General features: G+C 37.5%; 1 protein-coding gene across 2 annotated transcripts in view; it reads left to right on the forward strand.

Moving 5' to 3' along the window:
- The window catches only part of pde8b (phosphodiesterase 8B), a 71380-nt gene that overhangs the window by 43336 nt on the left and 4240 nt on the right, over nucleotides 1-23804 (forward strand). For both annotated transcript variants that reach the window (XM_042508962.1, XM_042508963.1), the window contains exons 11-21: nucleotides 3912-3963; nucleotides 4655-4732; nucleotides 5424-5500; nucleotides 10378-10542; nucleotides 12275-12320; nucleotides 12971-13100; nucleotides 14411-14609; nucleotides 15989-16206; nucleotides 16363-16501; nucleotides 17692-17859; nucleotides 18104-18233. In XM_042508962.1, coding sequence (XP_042364896.1) covers nucleotides 3912-3963; nucleotides 4655-4732; nucleotides 5424-5500; nucleotides 10378-10542; nucleotides 12275-12320; nucleotides 12971-13100; nucleotides 14411-14609; nucleotides 15989-16206; nucleotides 16363-16501; nucleotides 17692-17859; nucleotides 18104-18233 — 1402 coding nt within the window. The remainder of the gene's footprint in view (nucleotides 1-3911; nucleotides 3964-4654; nucleotides 4733-5423; nucleotides 5501-10377; nucleotides 10543-12274; nucleotides 12321-12970; nucleotides 13101-14410; nucleotides 14610-15988; nucleotides 16207-16362; nucleotides 16502-17691; nucleotides 17860-18103; nucleotides 18234-23804) is intronic.

Genomic DNA, 23804 nt, shown 5'->3' on the forward strand with positions numbered 1-23804 from the left:
TTTTGATTTAATAGTGATATTGATAGCCATCAATAATGCCCTGTGGAAATTGAAAATCAACAGAGCGATTCCAGACTAAGGCCACATTCAGATGAGTATGGCCCTACTAAAAACAGAAAGATCTTTCCTTTGTGTTTAAAAAAAAAATCTGTGTTCATATGACAACATTGTAAAAATGATCCTTGTGTACATGGATCTGCAAAAACAACTGAAAACACTGTTGTATGCATGCCAGGCAAGGATGGGGGTCTAACTTTGTAATGACACACCACAGAAGAACAACATGTGCATGCGCAAAGTGATGTCACCGTTTTCACAGGATACACACACTCTGGAACCTGGTTTCAAAAATTTGCATTTTCAGGCCCCCAAAACGCTGTCATCCTGTGAATGAAAGGCCAAACTGCAACAAAAGAAATGACACATGTAAATGGTCCCTAACTTATATTTGCGATTTGGTTTAATGATATCAAGCTACTGACCCTCAAGTGACAGTAAAAATCTTGATCTTTGATCAATGACTCAGTCAGGTACCTAAGGCAAAAATATAAACCTGGACCTCTCTCTCTCTTTGCCTGCTTTTTTCCAGCCCAAATAGTGCCTGCCCATTTACAACTCTTAAATCTGCCCAAAATGCTGATTTGCAGGCTCAAATGATAAATCCTTAGTTTACAAATCAAATAGCAACAGTTTAAAGAAAAAATACAGCTACAAAGTATAATTTACTAAAGATTTAGACTTTAAGCCCACTTTTGAAGATTACAGTGAGTTGTTTTTTCTGTTTTGGAGTTTCAATAAATGTCCATCAGCCGTCCTAAAACTTCAGCACAGCTTGGCTCAATCAAGCCCGGTGCAGAAATGAAACGACTGAGTCCAAACTGGACTGCAAACTCTGCTGGCAGTTAGTGTTACATAAATGCTTGAAATGAACTGTGGGCTAAAGTGTCAGATTGAAATCCTTCAGTGGGGTATGCAGCCCCGCAGGCTTCCAGCTCCACTGAGCGGCACACGCTTCACTCCAAAGCAGGTGTGCGTCGCTGCTCTCAGCTGGGTTCCAGGCCAATAACGTCATACTATGCTAAGCTACGGCTAAGCACCAGGATCCCCCGCTTAGGCCCTGGAGGGCCAGCAGCCAGGCGCCAGGGCTATTTATACCGTGAGGCAAAGCTGCACAGAGACCAGCTTTAGCTCGCTGCTCTCTTTCATCGTGTGGGCAGAAGGTGAGTCAGATGCTGGCGTCTGCCTGCCAGAGCCACATGGCATTCATTCCTGCCTGTTGGGATTGGGAATCCTTAGACATGGCAGCGACTGATCCCATTCTGCAAAGTCGTCCCCAAGACCTGAATCATGCAGCGTCAAACTGAACGGTATTAACAGGATGTCCCCTTTTTATTTTTAAGACATTTTCACCACACATTATGTGATGCAACATAGGAACTAAAGTAATTGATGACATTTTAACTCTTTGAAACCAGGAGCAGAATCACTTACACAAATATTTTAACCTTTGAGCCCTGAACATAATGCAAATTCTTTCAAAAACATGAAAAAAGCAGTGAGCATTTTAGTAATAAATGTTTCAGAAATTGGTAGATTTAGAAAATTATTTTTAAAAAGCGAAGTAAACATGTTGAGGGACCAAAAAAAGGGGGGCTGGGGGACTATATTTATAATTATAATAATTATATATATTTAAAATGATGCTACAATATCATTATAATTTTTAAAGCACACTGTTTTCAGGTCATTTTTAAATCTTCTTTATTTTTTCTTTCTTTCATTTATTTAAAACATTGCAGATAATTTTTGTTTTTACTTAATTTTTTTCTCATTTTTGGATCATTTCTTCATTCTTGCTCATTGCCTTCTTCCTATGTTTTTGAAAGAAATTGAGCCAGTGTGTTTTTTTTCAAAGTCATACCACTAAAAAAAAGTGAGAAGTATAAGAAAATTACTTGAAAATTAGTGTAAATAGTAAAATGTTAAAAAAAAAAAAAAAAAAAAAAAACACGGAAATGACCCAACAGGCTCAAAAAATCCTAATATTTTTGTAATATGATTTTAAATATGTAATTATGATTATTATAAATACAGTTTTCCAAATTTTTCCTAGACAATTTTCAAAGGCTACTAATCTCTTGCAATTTGTGAAACCAACCTTACCAAGTTGCTCATTGCCTTTTTTCCAATGTTTCTAAAAGAAATTGCACCAATTTACTTAGCATTCAAAGGTGTAAATACCTGTAAAAGACATCTGAAAGCAGCACAAGGAAAGTGATGTCGCTCCAGGTTTCAAAGGGTTAAACTGAATCTCGTTGTGAGGCATATACTATGACATTATTCTCTATTTGACAAGCTGAAACCTCAGAGGTCCTTTCAGGATAGCACCGATCTGATACCGTCTCCTTGCTGAGGACATTTTCCTGCGAGCACTTTAAACCACACATTACTCCTCATCTCTTCCCACCCAGACGTTTGGCTGCACACCACCGTTTCCATTTCATGGTGTTGTTTAGTTAGCAGTATTTGTCTAAGCACTCTGGACTCACAGCAGGTTTTGGGTCACTTTTGTTTGCCTTCGCCTCTCAATTAAGGGCCATCATAATCTCAACTATTTCCCAGCTTTAGTCAAGTTAATTCACAAGATGTTTTTTGAGCTGTCTGTTTGTGCTTTGCAGCCCAAGAAGCCCATTAAGATGTAGCCAGCAAAATCTGGCAACCTCGTATGTCATTAGAAGTGTTTATACTTTGTTAATCCTATTTACCCAGCGTGGGACACACTGGAGACCTGAGAGCAAGACTCTCTCCGAGACAGGGGGGCAACATTCGTCTGTAAGAAAATTAAAGAAAAAGTATTTTTTCCAAAAAAACATACAAATTATAGATTTGTCTTGATGTAAGAATGTATCTTTACATAACTATCCATGGTGCACTGTCAGCAATATGTAAAGGTGCAGTGAGTCACTCGGTGAGGAAAATCTTCTGTAACCGGATTAAACCGGCTCTACTTATCCATATCTACAAAACCTCAGTGTGACTAACAGGATGTACTGTACCAATTGTCACCTGCATGAAAATATGATATTATGAAAATGAGGGAAATGTGCTTCAAAGTTCAAACATGGTGAATGTTGATTTTTTATATTTTATTACATTTTTTTAATATAATTATTGTAGATCTAAAAGGGGCAGTTTAGCCCAAAATTAAGAAACACATATTTTTCCTCTTACCTATGGTGCTATATATTAAACTAGATAGTTTTGGTGTGAGATATCAGCAGTAGAGATGTCTGCCTTCTCTCCAATATAATGGAACTAGATGGCAATTGGCTTGTGCTCAAAGTGTCAAAAAAATGAATTTGAAAAAATCAACAACAAAGTCTCTTTGCAGAAATCATGATCCAGTTACTCAAGATAATCCACAGACTTTGCTGTGAGCAGTTTTATGTAGGAGCTTATTTAAAAATATTAGATAATGGTAAATGTCTTTTTCATGCAATTCTAAGTATAAGAATTAGACATCATGAGTCAAGTTCATATTTGTTATCCATTTCTAATGTGTTTTGGGCTCAGCTCCTCACATGCTGATGACTCAACATTTTATCTAATTTAGCCATAGAAACAGTAAAGTTGAAGGTTTAAAGTTTTTCAGGTTGCTGAGGTGATACGAAACAGGACAGAGAAACCTTAAACCGCTGACTCACATTAAGTCTTTAATCAACAGCAGTAATCCTGCCAGCATGTTGCTTTCGAGGAGCAGGAAATTAGGCTGATTATGTTCCTCACAGCAAAGGCGAACCTGCAGTGACTCTTGGATATTGTCCAAACCAAATCTTTAATGAGCTCCTGATCTTCTCTCTCTCTGTCTGTTTCTCTGTCTCTCTTTCTGTTTTTCTGTGTCTCTCTGTCAGGTCCACAAGTTCAACAAGGAGGACAGATGCAGCGGGGAACATTCTCAGTCAGGTAACTGATCATACCACATTTTCTTCATTGGACAGGTGTTTTTGGTGTTTTGTTTGATTTTACAGAAATAGACATTAGGTCATTATACAATTATGCCCACTTTCTCTGTCCACTCAAGCCTACCCTCCACAACCTCCCTCTAACAGCATGATTTATACATGATTTAGATTAAGCTCTGATCTGTGATTGACGTACTGACGTAGCATTAAAATCAGAGCTATATATCATATCTTACATCGTATTGTGATATTATTTTAAAGCCATATCGCCCAGCCATATATCCTGTATACCACAGCAACATAATAAAATTCCTGAAATTCAGTTATGGCTTTTGGTTTTTGGTGTGCCACCACAACATTTTCAGGGGCCCCATCTGGCCACCCCTATGACACATTTTTTGGGGCACCACTGCAAGTAGCAAACATAATGTGTTTTCAGACAGATGGTTAGAATATGTGAATATCTTTTTGGAAATGTAATTTAATGTCCTCCTGGGTTTTTTTCAAAGATGGTTCAGTATTTATTTTTCAGAAAAAAATGGATGCTAACAGTAGCACTGTGGCTCTAATGTAATGATAATACATAATACCATTTTGCAGGCTAAAACTGGGGATTTAGAGGTGCTTCTGTCCCTCCATTCTAAACAAACTGTACATTTAATGTCCATGGCTTCCCTCTGCCCTCTCCACAGAGTGCCATTCTTTGCGTCATCGCGACAGGAGGAAAGATTCAATTGACGCTAGATCGCTCAGCTCTCGCAGCAGTGACGGTAAGACCATTCAAAGTGGATTGTCTTTATCTGAGCTCCAGTTTGAATGAACAGAGCTCCAGTTTGTGGCGCTCTGTGGGAAAGATGATGCAGGAAACGATGGGTAATAATGTAAAAGCAGGAACACAAAGGGAGAATGGGGCGCTGATTGGAGATGAGTCAGACTGTGTTATAGTTAACACTTGAACTAAAGAGATCCTAAAGAGAGATGTTGTGGGCTGATGACACTACCTCTCTCCTCAACTCACTGTGACACAGCTGCTGCTATTTTCAGGTACCTCAGTATCCTTAATTACTCTCATTGTAACATTTGCTCTCTATTTAAATGTACATTTTCTATCTGTCTTTTGCTTTGACGAGGGCTCACATTTCCGGACCATGTGATCTGTTTTCTTGCATGTGAATGTGTTTCTCACATAACAGTGTTTGTCGGAGGAGCATATGGTTTCTTATTGTGTTGTCTTTTTTGCTGAAGGGCGACCTTACAGATGTGGTGTATTATTGTTTTTTATGCTATTCTGTTCATTGTTGAGAGCTTGAGGATGCAGACAAATTTCTGTTAAAAAGGGCAATAAAGTATCATCTTATCTTATCTTAGTTCCAGTATTATGATGTTAAATAATAGACTATATCAGCTGACAATCAATTGGATGCAAAAAAAACAACAAAACTTTTTTTTTTCAATTTGCAGCTCCCAGTTTACAGAATCGAAGATATTCCTCTGTTGCCAAGATTCACTCCATGACTATCGAGGCTCCCATCACAAAGGTACGTGGCTTTCAGCACTTGATCACTCTGCACATATCATGGACCAATCCATAAAAGAGCTATGGAAAAATTATTTGGATCAATGATTTTATTCATCAGATCCTGTTGGGGCACTTACAATAAGAGATAAAACGTAACAAATGACCACACAGATTTTCGATTATGTGCCCCTACTAAACAGAATAGATAGTCCATTAATGGTAAAAGCGCACTTTCGACAGTCTACATATGTTTTTTCCCCGTTAAAGTGAAAAAAAAGACAATTTGATATGTAATCGACAATGTCAGTAGCAACCGTTAATTTTCTTCTTCTTTTAAATTCATGTGTCCCTTCGTATCATTCTGTGTCACCTCTCTAAATTTTGAGTTTTTTTGCGGGTCTGAATGCAGCGCAGGCAGAGCTCTCATTAGGTTATTTTTTTCCTCAGCGGCAGTTTACGACTCATCGGGTCTAAAATTGATCTTTGGATCTGTTCAGAGCTGATCAGAATGGATTAATGGATGAGAGGATCAGCTGCTGCAAGTGAATGCAAACTGTTAGACCCAGCAGAATAAACGGTTAAGTTCTGCTGCTCCATTTGTGCCCATAGTACACTCTGCACTCTGACAGTGTGATGCAATAAATAACAGAAAAGGTATAAATTTCAACAATGCTCCCAATAAATGGTCCACCTCCAAAAATATAAACTCTTAATATAAATATAGACTTTCTTAATATAAACTCTTTTTGGCTGCAGATGTTTTAATCTTGGCAGGCAAATGAATGTGTGGGAAAAACACTTTAGGTGAAAAAACTTTAGGTCAAAGTTTAATTGTATTTCCACCTTCTTATATATACTCTGTAAAGTCTTAATTTCACTGTAGGTCCAATTGTCATGCTGTTTGTATTTCATGTTCTCTGTTGTTTACACAACTAACAGGTTTTTAAAAATGGTGGTTGCATGTGCATTGGCTTATGTTGGACCAGTAACAATGTCTGGACCAATCGCCACACACTTGCGTCGGTCATGGTTCCTCTTGTATGGAAAAATGAGCTATTCTGAAACTGGACCTGAAAAGGTTCTGTGTGTTCTATGAACTACAGCCGTTATTAGTTCTTGCTGTGCTGACACAACAAAAATGCCAGTCCAAAAACACATATTGTGTCTAAATTGTGGTTTTGTTTAATCATAAGTAGCAGGATTAGCAGTATCACCTTGGATTTACTGAAGTCACCACTGTATTTTTATCAACAAACATCCTAAAAATCTTAAAAATGTCTCACCCTGCCCAATTTTTATAATTTTAATGCATAAACAAAGGAATAACATTTAAGTTATACTGACAGCCTTTTATCAGAAAAGACAAAGAAAATGTTGTATTCTTGGTAATATACAGCTTTGTTAAAAATAATTGTCAGCAGTACTGCTTTTTCCATTAATGAACATCTTATGTCTCACTTGGTTGAGAATTTTTTAAAGAAAATATTACAAGTTGGTTCAGTGGGCCACCTAAAACCAAATTACATAAAACAAAGTTGGGGGTTTAATAAACTTCAACTGAGTGTAAAAACATCACAAGTTTCCTTCCAGTGACCAATTTTATTCTGAATCCTTAATGCAAGTTATGCCTTAAGTATTTTAAAACACAAATGTTTCTTCCAGTGCAGGACTCATTCCTCCACCAGCAGTCATCAGGTTTCACAAGTTGGATTTCTACCAAGAATGAAGTTTATTTCTGGCCCATAACCATCTTATTTCACATCAGCACATGCAAACCAGTTCATGCAGCACCTAAACTGTAACACAACATTGGTCCGTTCAGATTCAAGTCACATGTAAGTGCTTTAGAGTGTTATTCCAACACCACATAACCAGTATGTGGTCATTATAGCTACGAGTAGTTTAACTGAGCCAGTAATGGAGAGTTTGCCTCTTATGACTGTTAAGAGGTTGCATCGATTTGACATTTAAACTGACTTTCATGCTGCAGTCTTTATGCAAATCTATTTATGGAAGTCCCACGAAGCTGCAGTAGACAAATGTCTACACAACCCAAATCCAATCCTACATTCTGGGTTTTGTTGAGATGGTTCGTTTCAGTGCATTTCTTAACACTTAAGGAAAGGTCATTCATGGACAAATGTTAACAGGAATAAAAACTAAAGGGACAGTTTTGTTCATTCATTATGTCTAATTCTGTAATATATTTGCATGAAAAAAGACATTTACTGTCATCTGATTAAGAAAAATAGAAGTTGACTAGCCTATACTAAATAGACCCATGTGGGTCATCATTAGTGTATTATTTTTTGGGGATAGCTCACCCCAAATCAAAAATGAATGATTACCTGTAGTGCTATTTATCAGTCGAGATTGTTTTGGTGTGAGTTGTAGCGATGTCTGCCTTTTCTCCAATATCATGGAAATAGATGGCACTCGCCTTGTGGTGCTCAAAGCGCCAAAAAAATTAATTTGAAAAACTCAACAGCAATGTCTCTTTCCAGAAATCATGACTTGGTTACTCAAGATAATCCACAGACCTTGCTGTAAGCAGTTTCATGCAGGAACTATTTTCTTTCTACCAAACTACATCTGACAACTGTATCATGCGCAGAAAAAACATGCATCTTCTGCTAGCTTACCTAGCAATACTAAACTAGCTAACATTACAGCTCAGCAGAGGAGGAGGCCATTAATATTTACATGTTTAAAAAATGATTAATAAATCTACAAGGTACAAGGTCGTTTTTTTTGTCATTTTTTAAAAGCAGTTCAAAAAATGAAAATTAAAATGTGTCCTTAATTCCTGCTACATCTTTTGGCATTGAAGGAGGAGTTTAGTACCTTGTACCTTGTAAAAAAATAATAATAATAAAAATGTTTTTTAAACAAAAGATGCAGCAGGATCAAGGACACATCTTAATTTCATTTTTTTAAATTATGTTTAAAAAATGACCAATAAATCTACCTTGTACCTTGTAATGACCACAGACTTCTCGTCCATGAGTAGATGCACTGTGCTCTGTGCGGTGATATAGTTGCCGGTTAAAGTTTAGTTTCAGTTTCATGTGGGAACTATACTCTTTCAACCAAACTACACCCACCTGCTGTATCACCCTGCAGAAGGAAGCATGCGTCTACTAATGGAGGAGAGGCTTGTGGCCATGACGGCACGAGATGCAAACTTTAATGGTCATGCTTGACTGAGCTCTAATGTTAGCTATCTTAGTGGTGCTAGTAGATGCTTCCTTCTGCACGGTGATACAGCTGGCAGGACTAGATCAGTAGAAAGAATATATTTTGGAGTATCTATTTGCACCTGAGAAACTTTGCATCTATTTGGCTATTTACACCCATCCCTACAAATTGCCATTTTTCGCTTCATGCCGTGATTAGCTAGTACTCTAACTGTTAGGCCATCAAGGCTGGAGTCAGTTAGGATTAGACCAAACACATCATTATTAAAGCCAGTATTAGCCAATATTTATATTTTCTGACATCAAAGTAGTACATTTGCGCAAAAGAATTGACAAATGTACTGTTTGAAAGTCAGGTGACATTGTATAGAGCATGTCACAGTCCATGGAGAGAGTAAGAAGGGACAGATGAATGGGTCAAGCATTGAACATTCACACAGGAAATTAGGTTCAAGTCCCATGTGGGTCATCATTAGTGTATTATTTTTAAACTTAGCTGACATATTATTTTCAGTTTTCTGGATGTACAAAGCTGCTATATGCACACAGTGTACATAAACTTTAGCAGAATAGTTTAATAGATCAATTCATGTTAACGTCATATTTCGAAGGATGCCCAAGAATATACACAAGCAGCATTGTTGGATACAGACTATTTAAATTGAGGTTGTTTTTTTTAATGGGAAAAAAAGAATTATTACAGTAGATTTATGTATTTGCTTTTTTTTTTTTTTTTTTTTTTTTTGATGATCACAGCCTGGGATACGTCAATGATTTGCAGCCACATTGATTGTGACAATGCACTGAGTGAAAATAGCATGTATTTTCTCCATATGCCAAATATGGTAAAAATGATGTCAACAGGTGGTAACTTGCAAAATTGACAAATTTTTTATGCTTTGATGGCTGTGGGATCAAAAATTGCAGTTTGAATGGGTTTCAATGGAGCATTTTTTACACTAAACAATATGAATGTAACGATTTTGTTTCCACAGTGTATTTTAGACTTGTTGTAGGCGCTGAGCTATAAATTCACTGATTCAACTAAAATACACAATCTTGCCAAAATGTATGCCATATGCATGAACACAGCCAAGATTATCAAAAAAAGAAGAATGAAAAGCGTGTAAAATGCTCCAAACTAAGGGTTAATCAACAGCAGTAATCCCGATGAAGTGTCTTTAAAGCTTCCCAAACAAGAACTGTCTCTGGATAAAGCCAAATGTTTTGTTTTTTTTCAAGATCATAATATAAAACTACATTTATCCCAAAGGAAGCACTTGAGCAGCAGTTGCAATACGAAGTTGGATGAGTGCAAATGCTCAAAATAGTTTGACATTCTGTGAATTCTCCATGACCCTGCTGTCATGACATGAAGTGTTTGGATTGCTGTAAGCAATAGTAAACGCAGGTCAAGCTTTAGGCTCGATCACACTTTAATACACAGTATACAGTACATCACATTGTCCCTGTCCTACTGCCGGTCCTGTGATGATCCTGTGTGTTAGATAAACTGCTCTTTTTTTTCAGCCATTTTACCCCTGAAAAGATTTCTCCAGCATCACATGCACATTTCCATGACACATGCACAAAGAAAGGAGCACTCTGTTTTACAGCATGTGTTGCAAAAGCCTCTTTGTGTGTGTTAGTATGTGGTTTTGCAGCAGATGTGAAGAGTTTTCTTTTTCCTCTTTCCCAGGTAATAAATATCATCAACGCAGCCCAGGAGAGCAGTCCAGTGACAGTGGCCGAGGCTCTGGATCGGGTGTTGGAGATCCTGAGAACCACCGAGCTCTACTCCCCTCAGCTCGCCTCCAAAGAAGATGACCCCCACACCAATGACCTAGTTGGGGGGCTCATGAGTGTAAGAGGCTGATATAAGAATTTGATTCCATTCATACAGAGTTGGAGCTCTTTATAAGGAGAAAGTTAGAAGTAGTCTTTTTTGTTTTTAAATCACATTGTAAAAATGTTCTTACCTCATGCATATAAAATGGAACATGCATTCTTGTTCAACCAAGAAATTCTTGGCTTCCAAACTCAAATCTGTATATTCAAAGTGCCAACAGAGTCTTTATTTATTTATTTGTTTTAAAATTTGTTGAATAAGACCAACTATGAGGTGAGTCATCATTCAGATGTTCATCTTTCTGCAAACAGAGTCGGCTTCGAGTTTTTAGATCCATCAGCCACCCATAAAATTGCAGAAAACTGGGGAAGACTTTTGCATCCCAATTTTACTTTTTCAATGCATATTTTTAAAATAATTACAGTTATAGCCTACAAATCCCATGGAAAGAAAAATACCAGCAATGCTTTGATCCTATTAACAGGTATTATGTGTGTATCAAAGCGTGAAAGAGTGTAGTTATATGCACATCATGTAGGTGCAAATCAGCATACATGCGGAGAAAGGTAACACCCACACACTTACTCCATGTCATACAAGTTTATTCAAGACAACATTTCCATCCTACTTGGATCTTCGTCAGGTCAAAATGTTTGAAAAGATGAATCCATACCTATATTAATACATAATGTGCGCCATTAGGCTGATGAGCTCTATGGTGGCAGGTGAACCATCTGAATCACTCAGGGTTGTAAAACAAGTGACAATTAACAACTCAATATATTAGATAGAAAATACAGAGAAAAAAATACATAGGGGGAGAAAAACAGTGATATCAAGGCCATATTATGAAACACCAAACATATCTCGTTTGATAAAATTCTACATATATTTTTATCACATGAGATATGTCCACTGAGACTCAAGGATGATCTGACCACTGACCTTTGTGGTTGAAGGTCCAAGGTTAAGGTCACTGTGACCTCATCTGTCACATTCTTGCGAACACAGTATTTCAAGAACACCTCAGTACATTTTTTTCAAATTAGGCACAAACATCCACTTGGACTCAGTGATGAGCTGATTAAATTTTGTTGGTCAAAGATCAAGATCACTGTGACCTCACGATTGTCTCATTCTTGTGAATTTGATGTCTCAAGAAGCCTTTAAGGGAATTTCTTCAAATTTTGCTCAAACGTCAGTTTGGATTCAGGAGTGAAATGATAAGAATTTCATGGTTGAATGTCAACGGTCACTGTTACCTCATTCTTGTGAAGTCTTACCTTGAAGGAATTTTTGTTAATTTGGCACAAACATCCACTAGGACTCAATGATGAACTGACTTGATTTTGGTGGTCAAAGGTCAAGGTCACTATGACCTTGCGTTTGTCTCATTCTGATGAATGTAATATCTCAAGAATGGCTTGAGGGAATTTCCTCAAATTTGGTACAAATATCTGATTGGACTCAAGGATGAAGTGGTTAGAAGTTGGTGTTATTTATTTCTTAAGAAGAAACAAATGGACTTGCTACTGTGAGCCGCAGACATCAATAAAGCCGAGTGCTAAAATGTTTTTTATTTTGTGTGTCCATTGCACTTTGCTTACAACACATAAAATAATTACGGCTGTCTTAGAATTTACCAGTTTCTAAATGTTGTATTGCACAAAAAGAAATGAAGTTAGTGAACACTTAGTGTTTTTCTACAACTAATTAAAACACTTGTTGTTTTTATTTTTCTCTGCAGGATGGGCTGCGGAGACTCTCTGGGAATGAATATGTCTTCTGCAAAAGTAAGTCACAAAAAACTAGTGAATTATCACATTACATCATGCATCGACATAATATTAGCAGTAATACAGTATAATTACCTCATAAAGGCCCTGCTGACCCACAGTACTAACGCTCACTGTACAACTGATATGCTCTCATAATACATCATCATCATCAGTGGTTATGGAACATGAGGTCTGCTGCCTTATGAATAAATATTATTCAATTAGTACTTATAGTCATGATGAATGTGGCTATGTAGAGTGTGTTCTTCCATCTGAGTTTATTATGTAACCTCATTGTTATGATTAAAGTCAGAAGAGTACTTAAGTAAGAGATGATCTATATAAAGAGTCTTTTTCCGGGAAATTTTCTTCTTCATTAAGTTGGCAACGCCTCTTATCTCAGAGCTGCAGCCACTTCTCCTCTTATAAGATGTTTTAAACAGTTTCATCACACACCTTCTCTGTGCCACAGTCTTACTGAGCCAAATTTACAAAGGTACACACTCAGCCAGTATGTCTGCACGTGTATTTAGATGTTAGAGAGCCAAGGCTGGTACAGACATTTGTTATTTAAACGCCAAATCCCACACAGAGCTGCCTCTCAGTTTGCCCCTTTTATGGTCAAACTACCTTGAAATGTGTGTGCACTTCTGTCTATCTGCTAGATATGAGCCAGAGCCAGCTGGCCATCCCGGTCACTCTGAATGACGTCCCTCCATCCATCGCCGAGATGCTGAATGATGAGGAGTGCTGGGAGTTCAACATCCTGGAGCTGGAGGCGGCGACACACAAGAGGTATGAAGATGGTGGCGACTGACAGTGTGGAGGAAAACTGCCAGTTTCTGAGATTCAGAAAAGGCATTGCATTGATTATTGCATGGTCATCCTTTAATTTAGTTATCACCTCAACAGTTATTTGAATTATTAAACATCACGCATCCTCAAAATTGGCACTTAAAATTGTCTTACCTTCAAAAATCCGGATAAATAAGAATAATGAAGGAAACCAAGTGTGTTGATGATCACAGTTTTTGTCACGTTTACCTAAACAAATAAAATAAAAGAGCATTAAAGGGTCATTTTTGAACTTGGATCTTATATCCCCATCTTTTGTGTCTACGTGTTAAGTGACAACTGGTGACAACATGAAAGACGGTGTCAGTGTACGTCCACTATAGGTGCTTGTTTTTGCCATCGACAGGCTCAGATTGTTACTCTAAGTGTCTGACAACATTATGGAAAGAATTCCTACAGAGATAGACCTTTGTTTTAAAGAGCAAGATCCTTTTTGATCTACCAGAAACACTCTTAAATCATTATTGCCAAACACACCAGACACCATTTAGGTAAACATAATCATAAAACAGACTTTGTTTAAAGTTGGCAGACACAATAAAGAATTCATAAAGGCTTTCTTGGTTTATCTTTCTATTGTTCCAAAAATCACCAACTCTCATTTGGTTAAAATAATCCTTTAATTCACCCAGTTAGATGTTTATATATGATGGCTCTATAATGTTGTCAGATATTAATAATAACAATCTGAGCTGGCAAAAACAAGCACATTTAGTGGACCCACACTGATGTTTCCAATATGCCCAGAGTCGTTACATTGCAGCCTTTTTCACAGCTGTTGGCTGCAGCAGTCTCACATAATACTGGGCCAATTTAAAAAACTTGCCATCTCCATTAGTCACTTAAACACAAAAACACCAGAAAATGGGTCAAGGTAGAAGAATACCAAAGTAACCCTTTAAAGGAGAAGTTCAAAATTTAGGGAAATGCCTTCATTTGCTTTCTTGCTAAGAGTTAGATGAGAGAAACCACTCTCATATCTACATGGTGAATATGAAGCTTTAGCCAGAAGCTGCTCAATTTAGCATAAAGGCTGTTCTCATAGTTCTAAATTACTTCAGTGCAAATGTCAGTTAATGATACACTTGATTCACAGTAGTGGGAAAAAGACACTTAGCTTTATATCACAGTATACCACATGTGCAAAAAGATGAAGAGGCAGGAAGAGGGGATAACCAAGATGCCACAATGAAGCAAACAGAGTGGAACACAGAAGTATTGAGTGAAGTCTTTTGTGTGATCCTATGCAGACCTCTCACTTACCTCGGGCTGAAGATCTTCACGAGTTTTGGCGTGTGCGAGTTCCTGAACTGCTCAGAGGGCACGCTGCGCTCCTGGCTGCAGCTCATGGAGGCCAGTTACCACTCCTCCAACTCCTACCACAACTCCACGCACGCCGCAGACGTGCTGCATGCCACGGCATACTTCCTTCGCAAAGAGAGAGTCAAGGTTAGAAGAAAAACATGTTTGTAATGAACTGATATGCAAAATGACTGTTTATATCAAAGGAAAGAGATCTATAAACATACGTATGTTTCTTTCCTTTTTGTCACCAGTTAAAGAGCTATCTTTGCACAGTTTGTTTTCTGAAATGACTGAAATGGCAAAATTGTGATTTGTATTTATGGAGTCATATAAATGAAGCTGACTAGTCCTACATATCTTTTAACTTCCAAAACCTGATTGGGTCTGACTCAACCCACCAGGTTCTGGCCAGGCCAGGCTGTTGTCTTTTGCTTGAATCGGGTCAAGTTCACTCCAATTTCCTGGTGTTTATTTATTCTAAATGTAGACCTTATAGTTTGTGTAATTTTATGAATAATGTATGGATTGCGTTGCCATCATACCATGCTATCTCTCAATAATGAGAAGAAATGTTATATAATATCTATTTAACCCTTTAACACCTGGATTGACATCAGTTTTCTTGTGCTGTGTTTAGATGCCTTTCACAAGCATATAATTATTTGGGAAATAAAAAAGAAAAACGCAATAAGCAACTTGGCAAGAAATGTCCTGCAAATGGAAAAAAAATAGAAGAAGGTGATAAAAAAAAAAAAAAAATCTGTTAGCTGGGGGGATTATCAGATATAACAAAAAAAATATATCTGATAATACCTGCCTACCTATATGAGCTAAAATTAAAATATTTTTTTCCAGAAAGCGTTTTCAAACGGAATGAACCAGTTTTAATTTATTATCTTTTCTGGCTAAAATCAAAGAAAGGGGTTGCAGCTTCTCCTGTAATTGACTGTGTTAAATGAATAGATAATATCGGCCCATATAGATCGCAAGCCCCTAAATCGAATCGACTCTTATCAAAATCGTATTGTGGTAGACTTTGTGATATTGGCAAATATTGTATCGTTGTCAAAAGTGTTGATATGATATTGTATTGATTGTATTGATGAAACTAGTGATTTACACCCCTACAAAATAGTAGTTTTCTTTGAAACTATTCCGTGTTCATTGCCCGAATGGCAAATGGAATGAAGGACTGACTGGATGAAGCCAGACAGGAGCAGCTCAAACTCTGAATGTAATGGATGTAAGGCTTCTGCATTGATGTTTGGCCTTCCTGCATACAGCGCTGTCAGATATATCACTGAGGTGTTTTTGGTTTGCCAGTCATCTCCTTGCAATGCTTCCAATCTTGGAGAGCTTGTTTTTGCTCATTGCACTCTAATTGTTGTTCCATGCTGTTATGTTAAATGATAAAACACTTTCTACCAGGCCTCTGTGTGCCACTTCAAAAAACTAACCAGCTGTGTTTGTGTGTAGTACAGTCCCATACCTACTTCCCTCTGTGTCTCTGCTGATCTCTTCAGAGCAGTCTGGACCAGCTGGATGAGGTGGCAGCGCTGATAGCAGCCACAGTGCACGACGTGGACCACCCAGGCAGGACCAACTCCTTCTTGTGTAATGCTGGCAGCGAGCTGGCGATCCTCTACAATGACACGGCTGTGTTGGAGAGCCACCACGCAGCCCTCGCCTTCCAGCTCACGGTCCGAGACAGCAAGAGCAACATCTTCAAGAACACAGACAGGTAAGTCATGGCGGTTTTTCTTGTGGTGTTGTATTGACAACCTCGGCTTTTGTGCTCTTGGAGTAATAGAACAATGTGTGATATTGATCATCCTTTGGTGTGACTGATATTAGACAGATCCAGATGTTCACTTTTTAACCCCTTGGATGCTGACAGGAATCAGTTCCGAACACTGCGACAGGCAATCATAGACATGGTGCTGGCCACAGAGATGACCCGACACTTTGAGCATGTCAGCAAGTTTGTCAACAGCATCAACAAACCGATGGCCGCTATCGAGGAGACCAGCACCAGCGTGAGTGGGCTCGATTTGGTACATTTTAAGATTCACCATTTGAAACTTAAGCAGAATCACGGGAAGAAGGCAATTAGCAAGAAAAGAAAAAATAACCCAAAAATTAGCAAGAAATAAGAAAAAAGTACAAGAAAATTATCTGAAAATTAGAAAATAAAAAACAAATAACAAAAACAGTAAGAAAAATAATACATTTTTGAAAAAAAATTTAAAAGGCAATAAATGCGTAACATATACAGTTACCCTAGCTTTTTAAAAAATAAATTTCTAAATCTATAAATATCTTGAAGTTTGTGAACGATTTAGTTGTTTTTTGCCTTTTTTCCATGTTTTTGATAGACACTGCCTCAATTTGCTCAAAGTTCAAAGGTTTAAATACTTATAAAAGGTGTCTGAAATCAGCAAAAAAACAGTGATGTCACTCCAGTGATTTCTTATTTTTCCAAACCTGAGGAACTTTTATTTGAGTATTTCAATCTCATACCACTTTCCACTTCTACTACACTTTAGAGGCAATTATGGTAGTTTGGTAGTTTTAACTCCACTCAAATTATTGTTATCACTTTACAAATTAAGATTTTTGTGCACAAGCTGCATGAAAATATATAAGTGATGCCAAAACAAAATGTTTAATTGGCAACTTTTTATATGACATGAGTTTTTGCATGAAAAATGACCATATGTGATATGTGACGATATGAATGAATGTAAGTCATTTTTCACGCAATAAATCATGTCATATACTGTATGTATGAGTCCTTTTAATTATTTTAATTATTTTTTTATTTATTAATGTATTTAAACTTTTTTGTTGAACTTCTTACAGCCTTTTTTTTGACTATGTCCCCAGTCTTGTGCATGTGCCAGAGTCTTTGCACACATCACAACACCTGCCCTTATATAGTGTTTAGGGAGCATTACCTGTGCTAACAGGTGACTTATGATCAAGTTAAGATTTATCATTGAGCACACCTGGTCAGAGCAGATTTGGGTGGTTAAGAACATTTTGGGCAACCCAAGTTGACTATTCTTACATTTTCTCCTACCAGAAAATTTAAAAGAACATGTAAGATACATTTCTGAGAATATTGCTCTATGAGGCCTAATGTGTCTCAGTCAATGTGTGCATATGTAAACATGTGTTACTGTTCTGTGCGTATGCTCATGTCTTCCTTGTGTCGCTCTCACAGAGCATTAACAGCGACTGCGAGGGTCAGGCCAACATCAGGAACTCTCCAGAGAACCGTCTGCTGATAAAGAGGATGCTGATCAAGTGTGCAGATGTGGCAAACCCCTGCAGGCCGCTGGAGCTGTGCATCGAATGGGCCGGCCGGATCTCTGAGGAGTACTTTGCACAGGTGTGTGAATGACACTAATGTAGCTCAATGTGATAGAAGAATGCATTAGAAGCTGAGAGCAGATCTGTATCTGTAACGGGAGGCGAAGCATTTGTTTCTGTGGATTAATTTCAGTGTCTCACTTTGCATTATTTATTATATTTAGATTTAGCTTGAGTGTTTGAGTGCTCCATTGTGATCTGTGTGTGTGTGTGTGTGTGTGTGTGTGTGTGTGTGTGTGTGTGCGTGTGTGTTTTCCCCACAGACGGATGAGGAGAAGAGACAAGGGCTGCCGGTGGTAATGCCAGTGTTTGACAGGAACACCTGCAGCGTGCCCAAATCTCAGATCTCCTTCATAGACTACTTCATCACTGACATGTTTGACGCCTGGGATGGTGAGTACTATATTTGGCTATATTTTTCTTTTCTACGTGTGTGAGTGAGTTTTTTTACCATATCAGGTTCCCTAAAAAGTATAAGTTGATAAATCAATTTTGCGACAGTTAAATCCAATATAAATGTATTTATAAAGCACATTTAAAAACACCAGGGTCAACCAAAGCGCCGTACATCAATAAATAGCGAAAAAATAAAATAAAATAGCATAGACATTTTAAAACAGTTTACAAAAAGGCAATAAAACCACAATGTAAAACCGCAAAAACTGTCAACCCTCATAAATGAGATTTAAACACAGGCAAGGTGGGGGCCTTACTGTAATCTAGTCAGGTTGAGACAAAGGTTCATATAACTCTCAGAATCACTAAAAGAAAGGAAAGGCTTGACCTTAAATAAAATCCTCATCTGAAAAAAAAACTTGATTTTATGACAGAATTAATCTGTCCACCAATTTAAAATCGTTGTCAAGTAAAAAGGAAGTGCAGTAATTTTTTTATTAAAATCTGTCCAGTATTGAGAGACAGCATCACAGCCTGCAGCCGTAAATAGGCCACAATGTAACCAGTCCGGGCTGATCAGTGTACACCCACGAGAAGTGCTTGGTTTTGCTACTGACAGACTCAAATTCTGCACACTTGAACTCAAGGATTAACATTATATTTTAGTCATCAAAGGTCGCTGTGACCATACAAAATATGTTTTTTCCCATAACTCAATATTTGAAATAATTTTAGCAAAATTTTACACAAATGTCTAACAGAAGAAAATGACGAAGTGATGACATTTATTTTTCAAAAGTTCAAAGTTAACTCACAGTGACATCATATTTTTTCTGGCCATAACTCAGGAACAGAAGTGGAGACATTTGGTTCGATACTGTTGTTCTGATTGGACAGATCTGCACTGCCAGGGGAAATATGTGTGTCAAGCATCCATGCTTTAGAATATCTAGTTTCTATGGAGCAAAATCCATGTTTGAAGTGTTGTCCTCTGTCATGGCTTCAACTTTATTTTCTATCAGAATCAGCTTTATTGGCCAAGCATGTGCACGCATACCAAGAATTTGAATCTGTTTTTCGTTTCTCTCTGTGCTGTTAAACGCTAATTGACATGCAGCGGAACAAGAATGACAAAGCTCAACAAAGTCAAGTCAAATCAAATTTATTTATGTATCTCTATATCACAAAGAAAAAATATCTTCAAAGAGGTTTTACAATCTGTACTGCAAACACACTGAATGTTGTTACAGCATGTGAGGAAGCTCTCTGTTAGTACTCACTGCTCCTTTGTAAAAATATGTGAAGACAGCAAGTTTCTCACTGGAAATATTCACTGGAATAATACGTGTCACTATAGTTGCCAAAAAAACACATCTCAGTCTATATAGAGTTTCAGGTTGCTGACAAAGATGCAGTTGAAATCATCACAAAAACTAGTGAATAGACCTCAAACTAAGTAATTTTTTTTAGATATATATATATATTTTTTTGTTCAACTGGCTGTTTTATTTTTGCTTAAACTTAAACAGAACTAAAATAATCCTAAAACATTCACATCTTCACTCCTGCCTCTGTAACCGCCTCCGATGATTTCTTCATTTTTTTCTCAGTGTATTTCGAGACAGGAATTGACAGGAAAAGGGATGAGAAGGAGAAGGATTGTATGGTGCTTGTAGCTCCCCATTCCCACTGAATTTTCCTTTTAGTTCCATCTCCCCAAGAGGGAACTTGTTTACTGTCAACGCAACTCTGATGTCACGGAAAGATTCCAAATGCCAGTGGGACAGAGGGAAACTGCGAGAGCATCGGGGGAGAGGAAGTTGGGAAAATGGGACCACTCGGTTTCAGGACGGATGAGCAATCGAGCTGAATTTCTCTTACCATAAATACAAAAACACACATGCAGCAGACGCTTTTTAATTCACCAGGGTCACTGTCGGGTCACGGCGAGGTCACAGTTAGTTCCAGAGATGCAGCGCTGGTCATGAACCAGCCGGAAATAGGGATGTAAACAATGCGGAGAGAAAGGCAGAGAGACCTTTTCACCCAAACAGTCTTTTAATCTGGGAGCAGAGTGTCCATAACATTAGCCACTGTAAATCAACTGAACACACACACACACACACCTTGTTGCCTAACATGCCTAACGTGGAATAATAACAGGAAGTGTTTGATAGCAGATGTGTCATAGCAGTTAATATTTCACATCGTGGCTCGCATTTATTCCTGGAATCTTGATATTGTTTTATTTTTACATAAGCCTAGTGTGCCATAAAAATGTCAAAGTATATTATGTTACAAAAATTCACAGTATAGTATGCCAGTTAAACTGTCATTAAAAAAATCATAGTGTAATATGTTAAAACAAGTGTTATAAGAAAAGTCAATCGAGAATTCCTTTGGCCCTTTTTTTCGACATGCTATACTATGGTGTGTCTCTACAAGCTATAAAATGGAGTTTTCAACCATTTTCGAGACATGTCAAAATTTGACTTTTTTCGCCATACTATACTATGCAGCTTTCTAACCTTTATACGACATGCTATATTATGACGTTTTGGCTGTTTCTTCAACACGCTTTTCTATAGCATGTCTCTACAAGCTATAATATGTGGTTTTCAGCCATTTTTGGGACATGTCAAAATTTGCCATCTTTTGCCATACTATACTATGTGTTTTTTTGCCGTTTTTTCGAAATGCTTTATTATGACATTTTTGGCCTTTTTTATCGACATGCTATACTATGGTGTGTCTCTATAACCTTTAATATGCAGTTTTCAGCTATTTTTGGGACATGCCGAAATTTGACGTTTTTCGCTGTACTATACTATGTGGTTTTCTGCCCTTTATTCGACATGCTATATTATGACGTTTTTGGACTTTTTTATTGACATGCTATACTATGGTGCTTCTCTACAAGCTATCAAATGCAGTTTTCAGCCATTTTTGGGACATGTCAAAATTTGACGTTTTTCGCCATACTATTCAATGCGGTTTTCCCCCATTTTTTGACATGCTATATTATGATGTTTTTGGGTTTTTTTTCAACATGCTATACTATGGTGTGTCTCTAAAAGCTTTAATATGTGGTTTTCTGCTGTTTTTTCGACATGCTATGCTATTGCTCGTCTCTACGAGCTAGAATATGCAGTTTTCAGCCATTTTTAGACCTGTCAAAATTTGAGAGTTTTTGCTTTACTATACTATGCTGTTTTCGGGCATTTTTTGACATGTTATAATATGACATTTTCAGCCGTTTTTTTTTTTTGTCAATACTGTGTTGTGCAATTTTGACCATTTCATCAACATGCTATACTATGGTGTGTTTCTATGACATATAATATGTGGTTTTCAGACATTTTTTGGGCATGTCAAAATTTGAGATTTTTCACCATACTGTACTGTGCAGTTTTCTGCTGTTTTTTTGACATGCTATATTATGATGTTTTTGGCTGTTTTTGGCTTTAACATGCTTTTCTATGGCATGTCTCGACAAGCTATAATATGTGGTTTTCAGCCATATTTGGGACATGTCAAAATTTGCCATCTTTTGCCATACTATACTATGCGTTTTTTTGCCGTTTTTTCGAAATGCTTTATTATGACGTTTTTGGCCTTTTTTATTGACATGCTATACTATGGTGTGTCTCTACAAGCTATAATATGTGGTTTTCAGCCATTTTTGGGACATGTCAAAATTTGACTTTTTTTGCCATACTATACTATTTTCCGACATTTTTTTCCGACATGCCAATTATTACGTTTTGGTCTTTTTTTCGACATGCTATACTATGGTGTGTCTCTAAAAGCTTTAATATGCGGTTATCTGCCGTTTTTTCGACATGCTATGCTATTGCTCGTCTCTACGAGCTAGAATATGCAGTTTTCAGCCATTTTTGGACCTGTCAAAATTTGAGAGTTTTTGCCTTACTATACTATGCTGTTTTCGGCCATTTTTTGACATGTTATAATATGACATTTTGGCCTGTTTTTTCGACGTGCTGTACTGTGGCGTCTCTCTACAAGCTATAATATGCGGTTATCAGCAATTCTTTGGACATGTCAAAACCACACTATACAGTGATGTTTTCAGCCGTTTTTTTTTTTTTTTTGTCAATACTATGTTGTGACGTTTTTGACCGTTTCATCAACATGCTATACTATGGTGTGTTTCTATGACATATAATATGTGGTTTTCAGACATTTTTTGGGCATGTCAAAATTTGACATTTTTCACCATACTGTACTGTGCAGCCGGGCGGGGGCCCTTCTGTGTGGAGTTTGCATGTTCTCCCCGTGTCTGCGTGGGTTCTCTCTGGGGTCTCCGGCTTCCTCCCACAGTCCAAAGACATGCAGCTCAGGTTAATTGGTGACTCTAAATTGCCCTTAGGTGTGACTGTGAGTGTGTATGATTGTTCGTCTATATGTGTCGGCCCTGCGATAGTCTGGCGAACTGTCCAGGGTGTACCCCGCCTTCCGCCCGATGACAGCTGGGATTGGCTCCAACCACCCCCGCGACCCTTACGAGGACAAGCGGTTACAAAAAATTACTGACTGATTGACTGTACTGTGCAGTTTTCTGCCGTTTTTTTGACATGCTATATTATGATGTTTTTGGCTGTTTCTTCAACATGCTTTTCTATGGCATGTCTCGACAAGCTATAATATGTGGTTTTCAGCCATATTTGGGACATGTCAAAATTTGCCATCTTTTGCCATACTATACTATGCGTTTTTTTGCCATTTTTTCGAAATGTTTTATTATGGCGTTTTTGGCCTTTTTTATCGACATGCTATACTATGGTGTGTCTCTACAAACTATAAAATGCAGTTTTCAGCTATTTTCAGGACATGTCAAAATTTGACTTTTTTTGCCATACTATACTATGCGATTTTCCACCATTTTTTCGACATGCCAATTTTGACATTTTGGCCTTTTTTTCGACATGCTATACTATGGTGTGTCTCTACAAGCTTTAATATGCAGTTTTCAGCCATTTTAGGGACATACTATACGATGCGGTTTCCTGCCATTTTTTCAACATGCTATAATATGACATTTTGGCCGTTTCTTCAACATACTACGCGCATCTCTACAAGTTATAAAATCTGGTTTTCAGCCATTTTTTGGACACATGAAATTTGACATTTTTCGCCATACTATACTATGCAGTTTTCCACCGTTTTTTTTGACATGCTATATTATGACGTTTTTTTGGCCTTTTTTTTTTGACATGCTGTACTATGGTGTGTCTCTCCAAGCTATAAAATGCAGTTTTCAACCATTTTCGAGACATGTCAAAATTTGACTTTTTTCGCCATACTATACAATGCAGTTTTCTGCCCTTTATACGACATGCTATATTATGACGTTTTGGCTGTTTCTTCAACATGCTTTTCTATAGCATGTCTCTACAAGCTATAATATGTGGTTTTCAGCCATTTTTGGGACATGTCAAAATTTGACATTTTTTGCCATACTATACTATGCGATTTTCTGCCATTTTTCGACATGCCAATTATGACGTTTTGGTCTTTTTTTCAACATGCTCTACTATGGCATCTCTA

Source organism: Plectropomus leopardus, chromosome 20 (genome assembly GCF_008729295.1).
Source record: "Plectropomus leopardus isolate mb chromosome 20, YSFRI_Pleo_2.0, whole genome shotgun sequence".
Classification (NCBI taxonomy): domain Eukaryota; kingdom Metazoa; phylum Chordata; class Actinopteri; order Perciformes; family Serranidae; genus Plectropomus; species Plectropomus leopardus.